The sequence below is a fragment of the Gallinula chloropus genome (assembly GCF_964237585.1).
Source record: "Gallinula chloropus genome assembly, chromosome: 4".
Classification (NCBI taxonomy): Eukaryota; Metazoa; Chordata; class Aves; order Gruiformes; family Rallidae; genus Gallinula; species Gallinula chloropus.
The window spans coordinates 80309711-80329596 of NC_140088.1; the positions used below are offsets into that span (position 1 = coordinate 80309711).

The 19886-nt window shown below is 36.8% G+C and overlaps 1 protein-coding gene across 3 annotated transcripts in view; it reads left to right on the forward strand.

Annotated features, from left to right (window-relative positions):
* The window catches only part of RAPGEF2 (Rap guanine nucleotide exchange factor 2), a gene marked incomplete at its 5' end in the record, with an annotated part of 181272 nt that overhangs the window by 132672 nt on the left and 28714 nt on the right, over positions 1-19886 (forward strand). For all 3 annotated transcript variants that reach the window (XM_084264147.1, XM_084264148.1, XM_084264149.1), the window contains 9 exons: positions 1544-1675; positions 10696-10873; positions 12632-12768; positions 13329-13487; positions 15145-15297; positions 15645-15809; positions 18722-18829; positions 18921-19124; positions 19219-19327. In XM_084264147.1, the coding sequence (XP_084120273.1) occupies positions 1544-1675; positions 10696-10873; positions 12632-12768; positions 13329-13487; positions 15145-15297; positions 15645-15809; positions 18722-18829; positions 18921-19124; positions 19219-19327 (1345 nt within the window). The remainder of the gene's footprint in view (positions 1-1543; positions 1676-10695; positions 10874-12631; positions 12769-13328; positions 13488-15144; positions 15298-15644; positions 15810-18721; positions 18830-18920; positions 19125-19218; positions 19328-19886) is intronic.

Sequence of the window (19886 nt, forward strand, 5' to 3'; positions counted from 1 at the left end):
GGTATATGAAGATCAACTCTAGCTCTGGGCTTACTGAAGCTTTTTAGCATTATTAATGTCTGATTCCTGGGTTTGGCTCCTCTTTCAGGTAAAATATTAAGAAAGAATGATTTAAAATGTAGCCATTTTTGCTGTCGCTGATGCAGTCATGCTGTGATAAGGATGAAAGCCTTTTCAGGTGTATTAGAAGAGGGAATGCCAGTCAGTCTAAATAGCGTTTCTGTTTGTTTGTGCTTTCACCACAAACCCAAAAGTCAGGGTTCTTTCAGGGCATGTTCCATAAACAGAATTAAACCACACAAACATCAGTAAATCATTCAATACCTTTAAGCACATAGAGCTAATAGGTTTCTCAATCACACTCTCTTGTGACTTGAAGATGATTGTTTTCATAACTGTCTGTGATGATCAACTTATTTTATCTTAATGTTGAATGAGTTCTTATTTTAATTTCCATCCAGGGAGAATGTTAATAGTGTTAAGGTGGCATTTGTAACTGACATGGATGGACACACTGTATATGAAATTCTTGGTACAGCACAGATAGAGTATCTACCTTGTTGTGCAGAAACTATTGAAAAAAGGTTAAAAAAAATGAGTAAAGTTTTTTTCATTCTTGAAGAATTTATTGCATATCAAAATTGATATATTGACATACTTTTACTGACTAGTGGTGGGATGCAAGCTTCTTGAGGAGTGATTTACCTCTGAAATAGCATATAAATATTTCTTCAGACAGGAAATATTTTCCTTTATCAAAAGTTCACTTTTTGCAGTCAGTTTACAGTTCTAAAAGATTTTCAAGGGACCTGTGTGCATAAAGTAATGGTGAAAATAAGTCACAAGTCCTGGTGGATGATTGTTAAATGATAAATATACTGTCTTGATTCATTCTTCAGCACCACATGTGAGCAAACTCATTTCAGGATTGTAGGTCTTTGCAGTTGTGTCAGTCTCCACACATTTCCTATTTGCATTATATTATTTGGCTCAAAGTATAACAGCTAGGTAGCTCAGCTGGCTTTGATTTTTACCTGCCTCTAATGTACTTTGTCACCTTCACAAACCAAAGAGTTAGTTAAATCCAGAGCAGTGCTTGGTTTGGTTTTGGTTTATTTATTATTATTTTTTAAATGTATGTGGCTTGACTTGCTGTCAATCCCCATTCTACAGGAAACCATTGATATTACAACTAGCACAATATTCGTATGTCCTTTAATTCTATCCAAACCCCATAGCAAGATGTTGAAGAGTTTTGGCATAAGGGTTATTGCTTCACTGGTATTTATCCTCAGATACATGTTTTGGTGGGGTTTTTTTTAAATCCCTTATATTTGCAGCAATTTGTTGGTATTTTGATGACCTCTGCATGAACTGAAAAAACCTGCAAAACTCAAAATTTTATGCTGCATTCTCAAGCCCCAGTGGTTTTCTTAATAGACGTGGTACTGGCACAGAGTAAAGTGTGACATAAATTATTTGAATTCATTTTGCTGTGTATCTACCTCAAATTGTAATGATGCTTTTTCTGCTCCACCTATAGCTTCCTGCAGATTTCACAAAGCTGCACCTTACTGACAGTCTCCACCCACAGGTGACCCACGTTTCATCTAGTCACTCAGGATGTAGCATCACTAGTGATTCAGGAAGCAGCAGCCTTTCTGATATCTACCAGGTAAGACTGGAATGGATGTTGATGGGGAGATGCAGTTGCCAACAGTTTTGATGTTGATAGCTGAACGTCTGTGCTATTGTGTGTTGTCAGGTTTTGTCTGAAGCAGGACACAATGTGATTTCAAAAAACTAATTTTTGTTTGAATTGCAAAAACTTCAGGTTTTTATCTGCTGCATACTAGGTCTGATGTTTGTGAAAACTCAGCAAGTAACCAGCAGCACAGCGACCTGAGGTGTGTTGCCTGACCTGGTCAGGATCTGAGTCAGCAATGTAGAGGAGTAGTGTGTGGCAACATTTCAGGATCGTGCTTCATTAATTTTGTTTGCAATTTGTGACATTTGAGAGAGGAAGTGTTTCTGAACTTCAGCATGGAGAAGCCGGTGTGGCCTCTCCAGCAGATGTCCCAGGTGGGACCTAGGAGGTAAAGGGGGTTGTTCCTGCCTCCAACACTTCATCTTGTCATTCTGTCTCCTTTTTTTAACACGTATAAAAGCTGTGACATTCAGGGCTAGAAGTCTAGACTTGAGATGTGCTAATGAAAAGTGCACATGAGCTGGGCATGATGATTAAAAGCTGGATTGCAGTTTCAAAACTATAGATTTAGGACCTTGTAATGTGAGGGATTTTTCTTCTTGATGCTGTATTTTAAAGTTCTTAGCAGTGTTGGCTTCAACGTCTAGAACATATCCAGTGGTAGGGGGAAAGAATTACACAGTGAGCAGCCTGTGCTGCCCTGACTTAAGTGGCATATTCCAGTTTCCCCACCCTGTAGAGACCTGGCGCCAGCATCTCAGTCGTGCTTTCTCTTCTAGCTGTCCTGAGAAAGATGGAGAAGTTGAACTGGTGAGACTTTTTAAGTTGTTATACTTCTTGCTTGGGGTGCTTCTTGTCACAACGATCTATGATCTTCATTTGGAGCAGCTTGAGTTTCAAGAGGTTTACTGTGAAACTGATCCAGAGGGCCCCTAGAGCACGTTGGGGTGTACTTCCTCAAAATAAGCTAGAAAAAAAATAATTCTGAAGGTCTAAATAATTCATTTGATGCTTACCGTTCCTGCAGTGTCAGGGGAGGATTTGTTCTTCTGATAAGAAACTATAGCAATTTCTTATTCTGAAAAAAAATATTAAATTTAAATAAAATGTTGTTCTATCATGACAGATGTTAAAAAAATAAAAAAAAATAAAAAATGAGACCAGTTCTGTGTGAAGTGCTGTTACCTAGAAAAGGAATAGCATTTGTTTTGGATGCTTTTAAAAATGCACACGTAGACATTTCAACAGTGGGAAAAGCATCATCTGTACAAATACAAGTTCAGTTGTGTGCCTGGTTGTAGCATGTAGCCTTCTTCACGTGAATTAGCTTGTAGGCTTTTCTGTGGGAGAAGATAGGTGATAAAAATGTCCCAGTTCAATTTAGATAGTAATTGCAATAATACAAAGGTTTATTTTGGAGAAAAATGTCAAAGTAGCTGAACACATAGCATATGCCAGTCAAGTATGTCAGAATTTCTTTGGAGAGAGGATTACTTCGGGACAGGATTTAGGTTTTTTACTGTGAGGGTGAAGAAGATGTAAAATCAGCTTTGTTCTTTAAGGCTTCTATAGATTTTCATACCTTTCATTCCAAAGATTTTATATCTTAACATAAAAATAACAAGTTCCTCTAGAGACACAGTTGTAGGTGGCATTTAGTTACAGTCATACAGTTACTCTATAGATAAATTGGAAGTAAATTTTTGCAGAGTTTCAGCAAAACTTTTGTGACTGTGAAAAAGATCACTGAATTTCTGTGAAACTAAAGAAACCCCAAACCTCAACCCAACAACCCTATATAAGTTTCAGAGAAATACATCTTTCTATAGGCAGAAACCTGTGTATGAATCCCACAATAAGTTTTGTTTACAAAAATGGAACCAAGGGTATGTTTGTGCTTGAAAAGAGTTAATGGTTTTGTGAAAGTTTTACATGAGGACCATCTACTTTTTTAGTACTTTCAATTTAATTTAAAAAATAATTGGAGATACCATGTCATTCTTGGTGATTTAAAAAAACCTACAGCTAATACCTCATTTAAAGATAAGTTGGCACAGATGAATTGAGAACTGCAATTGTAAAATGTTACAGTAATACTTCAAATTACCTTTGTCTTTTTCAACGTTGAGAAATATGAGCATATGTTGTAGAATGTAGCCTCATGATTTTGTGTTAACACACAGAATTGAAGAAAAACATATTTAAAAAAGAATTTGTAAGTTCAGGTATGGAAATTTAATAAATTATAGATTTTAACTATCATTATTAACTTATTATTAATTTTCATGTATTATTAAATTTAACTTAATGGTTCCAGGTATTGCTTTATTTAATGATTTATCATATTGTGTTAAGTCATTAATTTCTTAACTAGATTTCAGTTTTAAAGGAATGTAAGGCAGCAATGGTGTTAAGTTAAAGTACTGCCAAAAAAAAGCCATAACAAAATAAATCAGCTCCAATTTCAGTTCTCTAGGGTCAAGTCAAGGATTAAATCAACAGAAATATTTTTGAAACTGAGATTGGGTCAGTTCTTTTCTCTTTATTTGCCTTATGAGTCTCTCCCAAGTGTTAATTCAAAACCAGTAAACCATAAGTAAAGGGTCAATGTTATTTTTTTAATTTCAATTTTAATAGGTCTTAGGCAAAGCTCAGTACTGCTGTTCCTTGGATTCTTATGTTTTGTGTATAATGTCATTTTTTCATTTCAGTAGTATGTACTTTTTTATGCCTAAGTACAATGGTTGCCATCTTATTCTTCAACTGATAAATAAATGTTGTGGGGTGGGTTTTTTAAAAAAATATTCTATTAATTCGATCCTTACTGTTGAAATCTGAGCTAATGATATGTCAAGTTTTGCATCTTAGTAAGTTTTAGTTCTGTAGCCTTCAGAGCAGCTGTTTGCAGTGAAAATACGTTCATGGCCTTTTAAGATTTTCTTGAATAAATCATGAAGCTGAATCTTCAGATGCTTTCAGCATTGAGCTGAGAATATTTCCTTTTAAATATTAATGCTGTAACTAAATTTGTTTGTCAAATGTTGGACATGAAAGAACTTCTTTTAGGATAAGAAGTACTTACCCAAATAAAATAAATAATCCTTTGTGTTTACCCCACCCAAGGCTCAAAAATATTTCAAGTGCCAATCAGTAAGGTCCTTAAATGTTGTTACTTTATATTTTAGGAAATAAGTTCATAAAGGGACTAACTTTAATGTGACTGGAGAGGAAGGGGATGCTGACTGTTAACTAGATTGTGCATGGTATTTGCCAAGAACAATACTGGTGTTGATTTGACAAAGCAAATTGTTCATGGCTGCTTCTCACGTATGACTGCTTGCTCCTGTTTCTCATGCTTAGTTAATGCTTCCTGTATGGAAGCATATACCTGTTCCTATATGCTCCTAGATGCTTCCTATACCTGTCAAGTGTATAACCAGGGAATGATCCCAGCTTGAGAGCAAGGAGATTTAAGCCCTTGAATGCGTGTTTTTCCCCCTCCCTGTTTTGGGAAGGTGGTGTGTTGGCTCAGCTCTTTCCTTTGCCAGCCTTTCTTTGACTTGTCCTGTCCTCTGCCTGGTGGCTTCCTGCCGACCCTGTGTGCCCTCGGGTGTCTGCCCAGACACTCCTGGCAGCACAGGAAACAGGGAACATCCTTTCTGATACCCTCCCAGGATGTGTGTATTGCTTGGAAATTTTCAAGATGTCAGCTTTGTTTTCTCATGAGTCTGATAATCTTAGAAGAAAGGTCCACCATCCCGAAAGTCTTCCTGAGGCTTCCCAGACTTCTCTCTCTCGAACCAGAGAGCCCATGCAGCCTGCCCCTAAGTAGCTGAAAGCAAAATGAAGAGGTTTTGCCTTAAGATTAAGTCAGCCTTTCTGATTGTATCAACCTCTGCAGTACAGGGCTCTGGGTAGTGCAAGGATGTCTGAAACAGCTCCGGTAAATGGTGTCCTATTGAACCCCTTCCCCTTTGGCAGTTCATAGCCCAGGAATTACTTCCAGAGTCCTTGTTGCTGTATGCTTGTGGTCTCAGATTGTATTGCTCCATTTTAAGGTGGCAGTTAGTTGATGATGGGTGAGGACACGTCTCCTGGTGTGCACTGTCTGGGTCGCTACATTTTTTGCATCTCTAGGGAGGAAGGCTGCTCAGGCCGGGTCCTGTGACAGATGTGGTCTAAATTTTGTAGTGGATAATGAAAAAACAAACATGAAGAATGCAGTAAAAATCTTAGACTGAAGGAGTCTTCAGGTACTTTATGGTCTCTTGCACTCATGTCAGCAGAGTATGAAAAACTAATTTTACTGCTTTAGATTTATGTATGATTTTATGCATGTAATAATAATTGATCGTAATATATGCTACGTACTTAATAAACAAATACATCTTATAATCACATGGATTGAATTTCATAGCAATTTATTGATATTGTAAACTTTTACCCTTAGAGTTGAAAGCTCATGTAAAACAAAACCCCAGCCATGATTTCTCTGTAGAGTGTCTGGATCTGATATATCTATATGACAGGAGGAAATATTTTAAACTAATGGGACTTTTGTGAGTGATTTCATGAGAGGTCCAATGCCAGTGTTCTGTGCGTTTTATAACAGTCTTAGTTTAAAAATTGGGAAGAAAAAAATGAGTGCTTTCATAATAAACATTATTAAGTTCATTTCTTAGTTTATTTTTCAGCTCTTAAACTGCAATAATCAAACCTAAGGTGGGGGTGGGATTTTTTGAGCTGAGAATGTCTGCTGTCTTTGTTTTCTTCATGGACTTGAAGGACATGGACTTTTTTTCATGGACTTGAACATATTTCTACTTTGCACAAAAATTTTCTTCGTGTTTTTTTTCTTTGGCCTCCAGTGTTTTTTCTCTGGCATGTTTGGAGATTTTGGATCGTCAGTTTAGGTGCTGACATCAGTCACGAAGGGGATTTATTCTTCAAAATTATGCATTTTTTTCTTAGTATTTCCTAAATAAAGTAGTTAAAAATTAAAAGTTTATGTTTTAAATACTATGAAATCAGAAGTTAATGTAGTTATTTTTAAAGGTTTTCTAGTTTTTTCTCTTATATTACAATCATCTGGAAGCTTTTTCCTCAAAGCATTGTAGAAAAGAAAACCAATGTGGCCACCTGAAGTAGAGCCAGTTGTTTTGTTATCGGTTCTCCAAGTCTTCCCACTCTCTTTCCCATAGTGAAGTGATGTGTGGGTGCATCTGCTGGCATGTATACTGGAGGGAGAGTTACTTGACTGTGTAGTGATACAGATCTGTTGGATGAGCCAACATCCCCCTTGAACTCTTCTGATCTTTTTTCTAAACAGATATCCTAAAATTAGTTGGAGAAAGAAATGAGGCAGTAAAGGAGATAATTTTCACTGTTTATGTAGTCCATCACCTCTCTCATTATTTCTGTGTTTATGATGCCTCTAAAAAATGAAACATTGGTAGAGTTGGACTTAAACAGTTTTTTCTCATACCAGTCTAAAGGACTAACAAGGTCTTCCATTTCTCCAAGTCTGCCCAGTTTGGCCTAAGGGGAATGAATAATAGTTCTTATTTTAACACACCCTCACACCCACACACTCCACCCCCGAATCAGTCAAGGAGCCAAAGGCTAACAGAACTTACACAAGGCTCATTTGCTTTGCATCTTTTCCTAGTTATTTTACAGTATTTGTTTAAGTAGCTGTTATCACTCGAATCTAGAATTAATTTTGGACTTGGAGATCCTTAGTGGTTGGAGCAACCATTTTTATGCGAGTACAATATTAGCCTTCATAGACACTGTTTAAACTTGGGCAGGTTCTCCTTAGGCACCAAATGTGAAATAACTCTTCACCTCATGCTTGAATATGTGTCTTAATCCCCTGAGTTTCTTGTTGGTGATATGACAAATAAAATATTAGGCTGTCACTATTATGTGATTCCTTAGAAGCTTCAGCAAATTTCTTAAGCCATCTTTCTAACTGTGAAGAAAATTTTTATTGAAGCTGTATTCAGACTTTGGAGAGATTTTGTTTTGTACTTTATGCTGCAAACAACATTTTTTGTAAATGCAATCTCTTCAGATTTAAGTGAAGCTAATTTCTCTAATTACTCTAGAAGCTAATTACTCTAGAAGCAAAGGACAACATACACCTATTAAAACACTGATTTCTGAGTTGTATTTCACCCTTGATTACATACCCTGAGAACTTATAAGACTTGTGATTGTAGTACAGATTTGTCAGGTATTCATCTTGTGTCCTGGATTTTCTTCTGCTGAGGTTTGTAAGGAAGGCCCTATGCTCAGAGGAGCTAATCAAGGCTTTTCCTTTTAGTCTTACATAAACACATGGTTATTGCTCTGGAACTAAAGGTTCCTGTGTGGACAGGCTTGATTTTTATAAAAAATGAGGGAGCACAAAAGTACTCAAAGTAGGTGAGTTGGAAGTTTAGTGTCGCAGCAAGAGGACCTTGAATACTTAATGTCATACTTGATGCTACCAAGCCTATAGAAGCTGTTAGCAATGCTTTTGTAGATGAGTTGGCATATGTTTTTACCATTAAGATGGATCCGATACACTTAATTTAACAAAGCTCATGCAAAACTTTTTGCATGTATAAGCAGGAGTAAGGAGTAGTGCTTGGTGGGTGAGTTGATTCTTTACAATAAACAGGTTAATAAATGCCTATTGCCCACATGAAAAGGTTACATTTGTGTTCCTTTTCTAACTTTTGTATAATCATAATATTTTCAAAAAGTTTTCTGGATTTTTTTTTCTCAAAAGATAAGGTTTATTTTTAATAATTTTTGTTACTAATTTGGATTGTTGCATTCAATTCTGAGCTTTGTTGCCATGGTTTGTATTTTTTGATAACCACTAAGTTAGAACTAGTTGCTTTATCATTCAGGTTTCCACCAATGACTTCAGTTTTGAAAATGCTATAATTAGCTCTATAAAAAGTGAAGCTCTCTGGGAAACGCGAAAATCCTCTAGTAGTATTTCAGACGTCTTTTCTGTATATAAAATTTAATTTAATTTCAATCTGAGGTTTTTTTCAAATAGCATCAACTTTGCTCAATATTAGAGCTCCAAGTTCTGTCTGGCTTTATCATATTAAGGCAGCCAACTAATTTGTCTTTTAATAATCAGGTGTGCATGTGGAATTTTCTCATGTATGTTAGCATCGTGTGACTACATTTAGTTCTGAATTCATTTTACCCACGTGATTTTGGAAGAGCTTAATATAGACAGGTAGATGGGGTACTTCTTGGTAATGGGAAGATTTGCAAAATTGACTGTGAATTAGTGAATCTCACTGTCACTGGAATTGTCACCATTGGAAACTTCTGATTCTGACAGATTGGTGTCATAAGTTGCATGTCTGCTGACTCATCATCACAAATTTTTCCATCAGTCACTTTTGATAAAGGCTGTTTTGAAAGAGTAGTTACAGCAACTTTTTCATATAGATCATGAAGAACATGCATATTAAACTCATTAGGACTGCTAATGAAAATATGGCTATCAGTTCTATTGTTGTTGGACCCAATGATCTCTTGAGGTCCCTTCTAACCCCTGTGATTCTGTGATTTGTTCGTATGCCAATGAGATCTTTATCCTGCTGAAGAAACACTCAGCATTTTTCTTAAAAAAGCCACCAAAAAACCCCCCACCAGAACCCAAGCCTAAACCTCCAAACAAAATCAGTAAGAGAATGTATATTAATAAATTACAAGGCTTGTGTTATGCTGTAGGACAGAACTTTTAAGAATGACAGTAGCTGCCCTGATCCATCTCCGGCCATATGCTGCCATTCTTAAGGTGGCTGTGTGTAACAGCAGTAAAGTAGCAGATGTCAGCCATGGCTGGTGAGGCAGAAACAGGGGAGATGATTCTATGAAAATGCCAATGTAATTTGCCCTACCTTCTCTGTTTGGAGGGTGACCTAGTTTTGGGTGGGGTTTTTTACTACTGTGAGAGAAAGGTCGATGAAACAAGCTGTGTTTGCCCATGTAGCATTTTTAAAGTAGATGTGACTGTGTTACGTGCTTCCAGAGTCCTAGAAACAAACCATCTCTATAAAGCATATGAAAATTGATTCCTCAAGCCACGGCTTAGAACTTGCTCATTAGAAACTCACGTTTCCTCAAAAAATGTCATAGCTGAGCCTTGGCAGCTGCTGTGCTATTAAATCAGGTTCTGAGAAAAAGCAGCTTTATCAGGCCATGGCAGACAAATGTTTATGGGGCTTTAAGTGTTTGGTTTTAAAACCGAATCATTAAAATCTGTTTACCTTTAGGTGCTATACTAATGACCTCAGGCTATATGTGAACTATGTTTTCCTTCATTTTAATACAATTCGTAGTTGGATAACTTTGGCAGGTATTCTCTGTAGTCCATCTGTGGTGTTTAAACAGTGACTTTGCATTTTTTCCGCATCCATAAATTCTTTTACAGTTAATCAGCCAATGAAAGACATATTTAACTATGTTCAACTGGAAATTTAAAAGAAAAATACAGTCCTAGGTTACTGGCACATGCAAATTCATAGCATTTTGATGCTACCATTATTTCACAAAACTGTCTATTGAAAATTACATTGTATTCCTAACTGAAAATCTAAAGTTGGACTGCGAACCAGAACTGTTTTAAATGAACAGTTTATTTAAAAAAAATTATATTCACTTAATGTTACAATAAATTGTGCTTGAAATATAAATGCCTTCAATTCCCCCAAGACCTGCTGATGAAATGTCTGTTGAATGCTGATGGAAATAAATATTAAAAGACCTGTTTAAACCATTGTTTGTGGTTGATTTAATTGTTAATTATTTTAAAAAGATATATAAAGCAAAAAGCAACTTGCAAAATCGTGAATTTGAGTGATAAGTGATAGAATTAATTTCTGTACATTTAACTAGAAAACTGCAGCACTGAAAAAACCATTTAAATGTTTTCATTATTTTTTAAAATTGTTTATACATCAATTTAGGCTACAGAAAGTGAGGCTGGTGATATGGATCTCAGTGGGTTGCCAGAGACAGCAGTGGATTCTGAGGATGATGATGATGAAGAAGACATTGAAAGGGCATCAGATCCTTTGATGAGTAGGGATATTGTTAGAGACTGCTTGGAGAAAGACCCAATAGACCGGACAGATGATGACATTGGTAAGTATTGCAACGTAGAAAAACACAGTCAGACTTGTTCTTCAGCAAAAATAAATTAATTTTTAAGCTTGAGGTTTTATTTTAATCATTGGCTTCTACAGTTGATAAGTTTTTATTCTGTAAGGTCATTTATAAATGCTACAAATTCAGCCAGTGGTTGAGTACAGCCAAAGAGGAGGAAAACATATGTTATATGGGCGAACACTATTACTTGCGGGCCCTTTCAATCTCAGGATTAAGCTTCTAAGAGATATCAGAATTGATGTACTAAGCATACATCATTGCATACTGGAAAACAGACAGAACCATGGCAAATTGAACGTTGACTCCCAACACTCGATTATTACATTGTTTTTTTTAAATTTTACATTGTGAAGTTATGTCTGTTTTTAACTAAAGATACACATTTGTGTTCAACATTGGAGCTGTTAGACCTGTACATAAACATGCACCTAATCAAAGTAATTTGCTGTCTTAATGTACAGGTTAATGCCTTGAAAGCAAAGCAGGACTAGAATTCAAAATCCTGTATGTTCTAATCTAATCTGTTTCACTGGCTGAGTTTTGCTCTTTTTGTAATTTTATCAAAGTATGATTAAATGATGATTAAGGTTGATTATCAGATGATTAAGAAACTGGAGCACTTTTTATAAGGGGAAGGTGTAAGAGGTATGGGACTCTTCAGATGGAGAAGAGCAGGCTCAGGGGGATCTCATCAACATGTACAAATAGCTGGAGTGAGGGTGTAAAGATGACAGGCTCTTCTCAGCAGTTCCCAGTGAGAAGACCAGAAGCAATGGGCACAACTGAAACACAGCAGGTTCTCTCTGACTGCCAGGAAATGCTTTTTTACTGCAACCAAGCACTGCACGGGTTGCCCAGAGAGGCGGTAGAGATATCTCCCTTCTTGGAGATATGTGTCATCTGTACATGGCCCTGGGCAGTTGGCTGTAGGTGGTCCTGCTTGAGCAGGTGGGTTTGACCAGATGACCTTCAGAAGTTTCTTCCAACCTCAGCCATCCAGTAATGCTGCAATTTAGTAAAACAATGAAGTCCTATTGACTACTTTCAGTAGGTACTTTTATATCAAACTGAATGCAAAACCATCTAGCATTAGGGATTATAACCCTTTACCAGGATTATCAAGGAAAGTTGAGTTCTCTAGTTATGAGCAATGTAAAAAGTGGAAAAACAGGAGAGTATCACTGTTGAATGCAAGTGCAACTCCAGTGCATGTAGAAGACAGAACAACAGTAGACACCTTTAAGACAGTAATCCCATCTGGTCCAACCAAGCAGAACTTTGTGAATCATCCAGGTGATGATCAAGTACAATTTACTGTTAAGTGTAGCCTAGGAAGTGGTGTCTTTACAAATGAACTTGGCTTGGTGCAATGAGGTTTCCCTTCTTAATGTCTAGATGTGTTTTATATAGGCCTCTCATAGTCTTAAGGGAGCTATTGCCCTGGCTGGAGTATTACAGATATCATTGGTTGTATTCAGAGCCGTTGGTTACTTTACAATTCTTCTATTATGCTGACTTTTACTTTGCAGAGCTTCTATTGATGATATGACCAGCCAGTCTGTGTCTACAAAGTACCCAGTAATTACAACAGGCCACTGTACATGATTTATTAGTATACAGAAACGATTGTGTAGCATTTTAGCTTAAGTAGCCTACGGCATCTTGCTGAAGAACTGTCTTTACTGTGCTTTGTTGTTTTGACATGCACGACTCAGTGGGCTTTCTCTCCTTCAGAACAACTACTGGAATTCATGCATCAATTGCCTGCTTTTGCCAACATGACAATGTCAGTGAGGAGAGAGCTCTGTGCTGTAATGGTGTTTGCAGTTGTGGAGAGAGCAGGAACTATTGTACTAAACGATGGGGAAGAGGTCAGTAGAAGGTGCTTTTGACTCTGCTATTATACCAAACACCCAGATTCCATGGGGTTAAGCTCCTATTTTGTTGCTTTTTAAAAATAAATAAAATAAAAAAAAATAATTGTAACATTGGGCAGGTAAATTAGGTGTGTCTTTTTTTTTCTGGCTTGGTTTGAAAGCTTTTGTGTAAGTCAAGCACAACATCTCTTTACACATTTAAAGCAGAAACAAATACTCTTCATAATGATGTACAAAATGCATCCTGCCTATTGGAGCCGATTTTATTTCAGTATTTGAGTGGTGTTTTAAAACCATATTTTCATCTTTTTTTTTAGTGTTTTTTTTTTCAACAGTCTTGCATAAACTACAACCTAGTATTAAAGATAAACTTAAGATCTCGGTTTTCTTGAGCTGCAAATAGATGCACATTTAAAGTAAACTAGCTTAACGTGGTTTTAATGGGTGCTAAAAAGCCCTTTCCTTTGGAAAAAGTGGGAGGCTTGTTATCTATATGGTATGATATTCCAATGTTAAGTGATTCAGTCATGTATCCTGCAACATTTGATTTGTAGCTGGATTCCTGGTCAGTCATTTTGAATGGCTCTGTGGAGGTGACATACCCTGATGGAAGAACAGAGATTCTCTGCATGGGGAACAGTTTTGGTGTTTCCCCTACCATGGAAAAGGAATATATGAAAGGAGTGATGAGAACCAAAGTGGATGACTGCCAGGTAGAGTGTCGGTCTGTAATGCATGCAAAATCACATACATACACACATGTAAGGCAACTCAATAGCCAACTGAAACTGAATAGATGCAAAATCTTCGGTGTGTAACCCTACACAATAGTTGGGAAATATGTCCCATATCCATTGTCTGGGAAATTGAATTCCTGGATAGGGATCAGTTTAGATGAAGAAGTTTGGCTAAATGCTTCCTCTAGAACATGAGGCCCAGCAGCTAGTTGCATACATCCATGGCTTCAAACTTGCCCTTACTAAGATTTCAAAGTCCATTATCCAATACAGACTCTTTTACTCCTACAGGTAAAAGCCATTCTTCCTTGCATGACTCAGTTACTGAAGTAGTACAAACTTTCTCTCTCATTGTTTGAGTAGAACATCTTCCAGTTTCAGCTAATCTGGCTTTTCAAGGAAAAGGCCTTTGTATTTTCTATGACGCAAGCAGTCAGATGTAAGGAATGCTTCTTGTCGCATAAAACTACTCCCCTAATCTAGATATGTGGTTGCTATTTGCTTATTCCCATCCAGAAAATTACACTCAAGCCCTGGGTGAAGTAAGCATCTTGCTTGGTTCTGATGGCTAATTAGCTTCCAGTAGATGTCCCTTGAAATAGGTGTAAATGTGTGTTAATGATTTAGTTTGGTTTAGTTTGCCCACCAAGAAGTGCATAAATGCTCTCTTGTTAGGATAAGGTTTTGCAACAAATCCAAGCTGTGGGAATTCTGTTTCAGCTACTGGTAGATACTGGAAATACAAAAGGTGTGTAAATGAATTATAAAGAACACAGGAGAAAATACTATCTCTGTGAATCTCATACCTTTGTCCAAAATATGTATATGATGATTTAACAACATTCAATCAGAAGAAACACTTATTTCCTTTCAGTTAAATACCTGACTTCATCTAAGATGGCAGCTTAATCCTGCCCCAAAAGAGAGACAAAGGTTTAAAGCTTTTAATGAGTTATAGAAGGCAATTCATAGTGTGTATAGTATTTTCTTTTCCAAAGTTGTGGTGGGTGGCCTGAATTATATTTGCATAGTGTAGGTGCTAGCAATATTCTGAATATACTTATTTTTACACTTATTCTTGGCATAGCAGATGATTGTAGAAAATATTTTTCCCACTATATACTTTAATCCATAACATTTTTTTTTTCCTGTGTGCCTGCACTCATTTAACTGAATAAATAGTAGGTTTCTTAATGATGGAATTTATTAATCATAGCTATGAAAAAATCAAAATTAATTATCATAGAAGTAGGCCCACAAAAATAAAAGCTAGGTTTTCCCTTCAAACTCTTAACCCTTCTAAATACCACACAAAAGCTTGCATGGGAGAAAAAATACCAGTTAGGCTACTGCCTTTCATCTTCAGCAGAGGGGAGGTCAAAGCAGCCAAACAAAAATGGCTGATGATGCTAAATCATGTTGCTCTGTTGAAGCTTGGTCTCCTCTGACTGCAAGATTGTAGTAGAAGTACTCTGCTTGTGTATTCATCTGCTTACTACAGCTGAAATGCTGGAAAGACAAATTTGGCTCGCTGCAGGTTGTCTTTTCTATTAATAGTGTAATTGCATCTTAAGTCTGAATGCTTTTCTGAAGATTTTACCTTTTAATACTGGTGCGCGATGATTCTTTCCAGTTTGTTTGTATAGCCCAGCAAGATTATTGCCGCATCCTCAATCAAGTGGAGAAGAACATGCAGAAGGTAGAAGAGGAAGGGGAGATTGTGATGGTGAAGGAGCACAGGGAGCTTGATCGCACTGGAACAAGAAAAGGTCACATTGTCATCAAGGTAAAAGCAAAAGAAGGGATGTTGCACAAAAGCCTGAGTCGTATAAACTTTGTAATTTAGCAAATTAGGTCCAGGATTATTAGACAGATATGCATATACATATTTGAAAATTGTTAATATTTCTAGTTTTTCTGGTTATAATTATGCATATTGGTAGCTAGGTGATTGCTATAGAAATTAATTACTTGCCTTCTTTTACATTTCTGATTAGAATGTTTAAACTGTTATGTTTACTCAGCAGTTGATAGATGTCAGTATTCTTTCTGGTGTAATGCATCTTTAGTATGTTACAAGAAAACAAAATTGAAAAGTTATTTTAATAACTAAGACTTATTTATTTTTAATAGGGGACATCCGAAAGGTTAACAATGCATTTGGTGGAAGAGCACTCTGTGGTAGACCCAACCTTTATAGAAGACTTCCTGTTAACATATCGGACCTTTCTTTCCAGCCCAATGGAAGTGGGCAAGAAGTTGTTGGAGTGGTTTAATGACCCCAGCCTCAGGGATAAGGTTAAAATTCCCCAAATACATACATGTTACCATTTACACTGAAATATAAGCTATTAAGAACAAAATGTGGTTTAGACTGAGTGACTAAACTGAGTAAGATGTAAATAACTGGTGACATATTTTAATGGCAGAATATATGGACAAAACAAAGAAAATATTTTTCCCTGTTTTAATTATTAATATGCTCAGGCAAGGTAAATTAGCCATGTTGCACATTTTTGTGTTTTTACAACATAACTTATTTACTTACAAATATACGGAAAGCTTTTCCAATCATCAGTATTTTTATTTAATTCAATAAAATTCTGCTGTGTCTTGAAACTTCAGCATATAACTGAATTCTGTTTTTCCCATACATAACACTAGTTAGCACAACTTGGCAAACTTTTTGTGATCATTTATTTTCATATAAAGAGACTATATATAAAATATAACTGTTGTTAAGAATCTATTGAGCCTTGCACAGTATTAAAAAAACCCAAAGAAACCCACACTCAAGAAATCAAACAAACATCCTTTCCCTAAACAAACCGTCCGTGATAGAAGAATTAGTCCCTCTGTTTCCAGTTTTGCCACACTATCCATTGAGGCTATACTGTGCTTCACACTGTAATGCTTTATCTTCCTCTCATGTTTAAAAAGCAAAAAAACCCCACCTTTGTTCTTTTTGCTAAATAAAAATTTCCAGATTGCTTTTTGCAAGTTTAAAACCAAAGAAATTATAGCAATAGGGTTTAAAAAGAAGTTTGGTTTTCAACTTTTACTTAAATCTGGATATTTCTTCTAGAAATACTGGTATATCTATCCCTTGGAGGAAGGATCTTGCACTTGGCAAAGAGAACAGGCTTTGCAGCTAATGTTGTTTAGCACAGGCTTGTTACGGCTTCAGAGCCATGGTATTGGAGTTACTCTTTAAACTTCTTTTTCTTGTCCTCCTGTGGATAATCCCCTCAGCCTCTGTAAAAGCATGAGCCAGAGCAGTTGCTGTTATCAGGTCTGAAAACATAGCAGCTCTTTGTTTTGCCATCTCCATAACCATCCCTTCCTGACATCCAGTAGCACTGGCAGAAAGGCAGGAGTCTGAGAACAGCTTGGGGCGAGCGGCGATAAGCACGCGGGGAAAAAGCAGTCTGGAAGGTTTTGGCTGTTTCGTATTAGGGGCTGATAGGCAGTGAGGAGCTGGAAAGAGGTCAGTGTAACTGCCTGAGGATGCTGGGTACTCTGTAGCAATCAGACTGGGACATGTGAGATCCAGCCTTCCCAATGAATTTGCCCAGTTGCAAGTTACTTGACTTTGCATCTTTAATTCACTTTTAATGCTGTTTGTGGTTGTGACACAAGTAATGATATTTCTCTGGAAGTCACCATTTAACCATTTCAGTGCAGTGCTGTTTGGGCATACATCACTAAGTCCCAAATTAGAAAGCAATATTGATAAAGAAGCTATCTCTTCAGTGACTTAACATAGGATATGGCTTGCAACTTCCTGGCTAATTTTAAAGATCTGCAATTAGCCTAAATTTAACCAGACATTGTTTGGGTGTTCCAGTGCCATCTAGATGAACAGAAAACACCACCAATGTTTAAGAGAAAGGAATTTCAAAGGTAGAAAAATTTCAGATACCTCAGAAATGCTACCTCCAGCCTACACCCCTGTGGTTGGGCGCTGCTGCACGGGCATGGTGTGCGGTTGCCTCCTGTTAGAAACCTGAACTCCTGAGGAATTCTGAAGTACTTGATTAGTTTGGTCGTTAGTTTCTGTGAATTCACTTGCTTTTGTGGGGTAAAAGGCAAACTACTTGGAAACCGTATAGGTGGGTTTGGTTTTAGATGCCCGATGTCAGATCTTTAGCATAAGAGGCTGCAGAGGTTTAGTAAGCTCTAGTTTTTGAAATGTTTAGAGGGCTTCCCCATCTAACCTACTTTCCCAGCATACTATAAGAAATGCAGCTGTATTTACAGAGGCAACTGAGTGGCAGAACCATTTTGGATTCAGAAGCTTTTTTTAAAGTAACACGCATCAATATTAATTCAAGACATGAAAATTCTCTTTATTTTATCAGAACAAGTGCTGCTGATGTCCCAGGACAAATAGCATGCTAAGATAATGTTTTATAGTGGAAGCAAGTGTGTAGTTTTAAATAGTGCAGCTCTTAGTTTGTGGCTTTACCATAAACAGTAATAATTGGCAGTATTCCTTTAGGGGTTTTTTGGGTTTTTTTTTTTCTAACAAACTGTAAAATACCAGCCATGATCCTTCTGGACTTTTGATAATCCTAGTTGCCTGGGGGGAGTAGGGGTGGAGAGGGAGGAGGAGGAGGCATGAACTGAAAGATTGACTCTAAGGAAAAGAATTGCATTTATTCGCTCTTTCCTGCTTCTCACAATAGCTCCTTTTCTTTGACTCTCTAAATGTATAATAGCTCTTTTACACAGGTAAATGCCCAATCAAGTTAATGGTGGCTTACCTAAAGATTCTTGAGATTCAAGAACCAGCATAATGCTGTATTGGAAGCTTTCTGATCACGTGCTTGAAGAATTAAGCAGATTTGGAAGTGTACATGAACAGGATATTGTTATAAGAAGTCAGAAACAGATCTAACGTTGCCTTGTACCTCTGTGCTCTGCTGCCTATTCAAGCCAGTGTTAATTTTCTAATTCGGTTTTCTTTATGAATTACAACATACAATTGCTTATACAAGTGAAAGTAATTTTAATAATTAGTACAGTCTATCCTCCTGGTAAATAATTGCAGTTAGTTAAGTTAGGTTTGAGTGTGTGCATACATAAAAATATTTAGGAATTCCAAGGAAATTTACAGGGACTTTAAGGAGTGGTGTTTTTTAAAGCATTTAGCACTGGTGCTGTATGGGTATTCCTGGAAAATATTTATATTATTGATTAAATTTCAGGTTACACGGGTAGTATTGTTGTGGGTGAACAATCACTTCAATGATTTTGAAGGAGATCCTGCTATGACTCGATTTCTGGAAGAATTTGAGAACAATCTGGAGAGGGAGGTAAGAGTGAGGGCTTTTTCTAATGACCTGGGATGGCAGGGACTAGCCAGGCTGCTGTAATATATAAATCAATTATGCTTTTCTCTTGTAGAAAATGGGTGGACATTTGAGGCTGTTAAATATTGCTTGTGCTGCTAAAGCTAAACGAAGATTGATAACCTTAACAAAGCCATCTCGAGAAGCCCCTTTGCCTTTTATCTTGCTGGGAGGGTCAGAAAAGGGATTTGGAATCTTTGTTGACAGTGTTGATTTTGGTAGCAAAGCTACAGAAGCAGGCTTGAAACGTGGAGACCAGGTATGTAATGTTAAAATGTCGTGCCCTCCCCCTTTTTTTTTTGTTTCCTTTCTTTTTGCTAAATAAAAACAACACTACTCTTCTGTTGTTTCAGATACTGGAAGTAAATGGTCAAAACTTTGAAAACATTCAGTTGTCGAAAGCCATGGAAATCCTTAGAAATAACACCCATCTGTCTATCACTGTGAAAACCAATTTATTTGGTAAGTTTATGTACACTTTTATGTAATTTCTGTTCTAATTTAGATGAAGTCTTAATTTTTTTTTACAAAAGTTCTAAATGGTTTTGCTTGAAACACTTGTACTGAGGAGAATAGAAGGAGGAAGCTTACAGGTCCTAAAATATCTGAGTTCATAATTGCGGAGAAAAAATGAGTAATAGAGTCTTATATGAAGGGACTTCACTCTCACAAGTGCTCGTTTCTGGGTTAAAAGAAACTATTGGGACGATTTAGTTCAAATTTGTAAAAAGTGTTTGATGTGTAACATTTAGTCCTTTCTCAAGAAAGGAGCCTCTTGGAATTTCAGTTGATTAGTGATCTTAATCTACCTGCTGAATTTGCTCATAGTTTTCAATCCATGTCTACATGAAGTGTGACAAGGTTAATAAAAACTTTCTTGTCAGGTCGGTAAAAACAACCTCATTACCCTCCTAATCTATTCTCTTCACTTCTCCCTCTTACAAGTACTACAGCAGCCATGAAGGAGTCCATATGCCTCTCAGGACCTCAGTTGGCATCTTAAGTAAATTATAGTTTATGG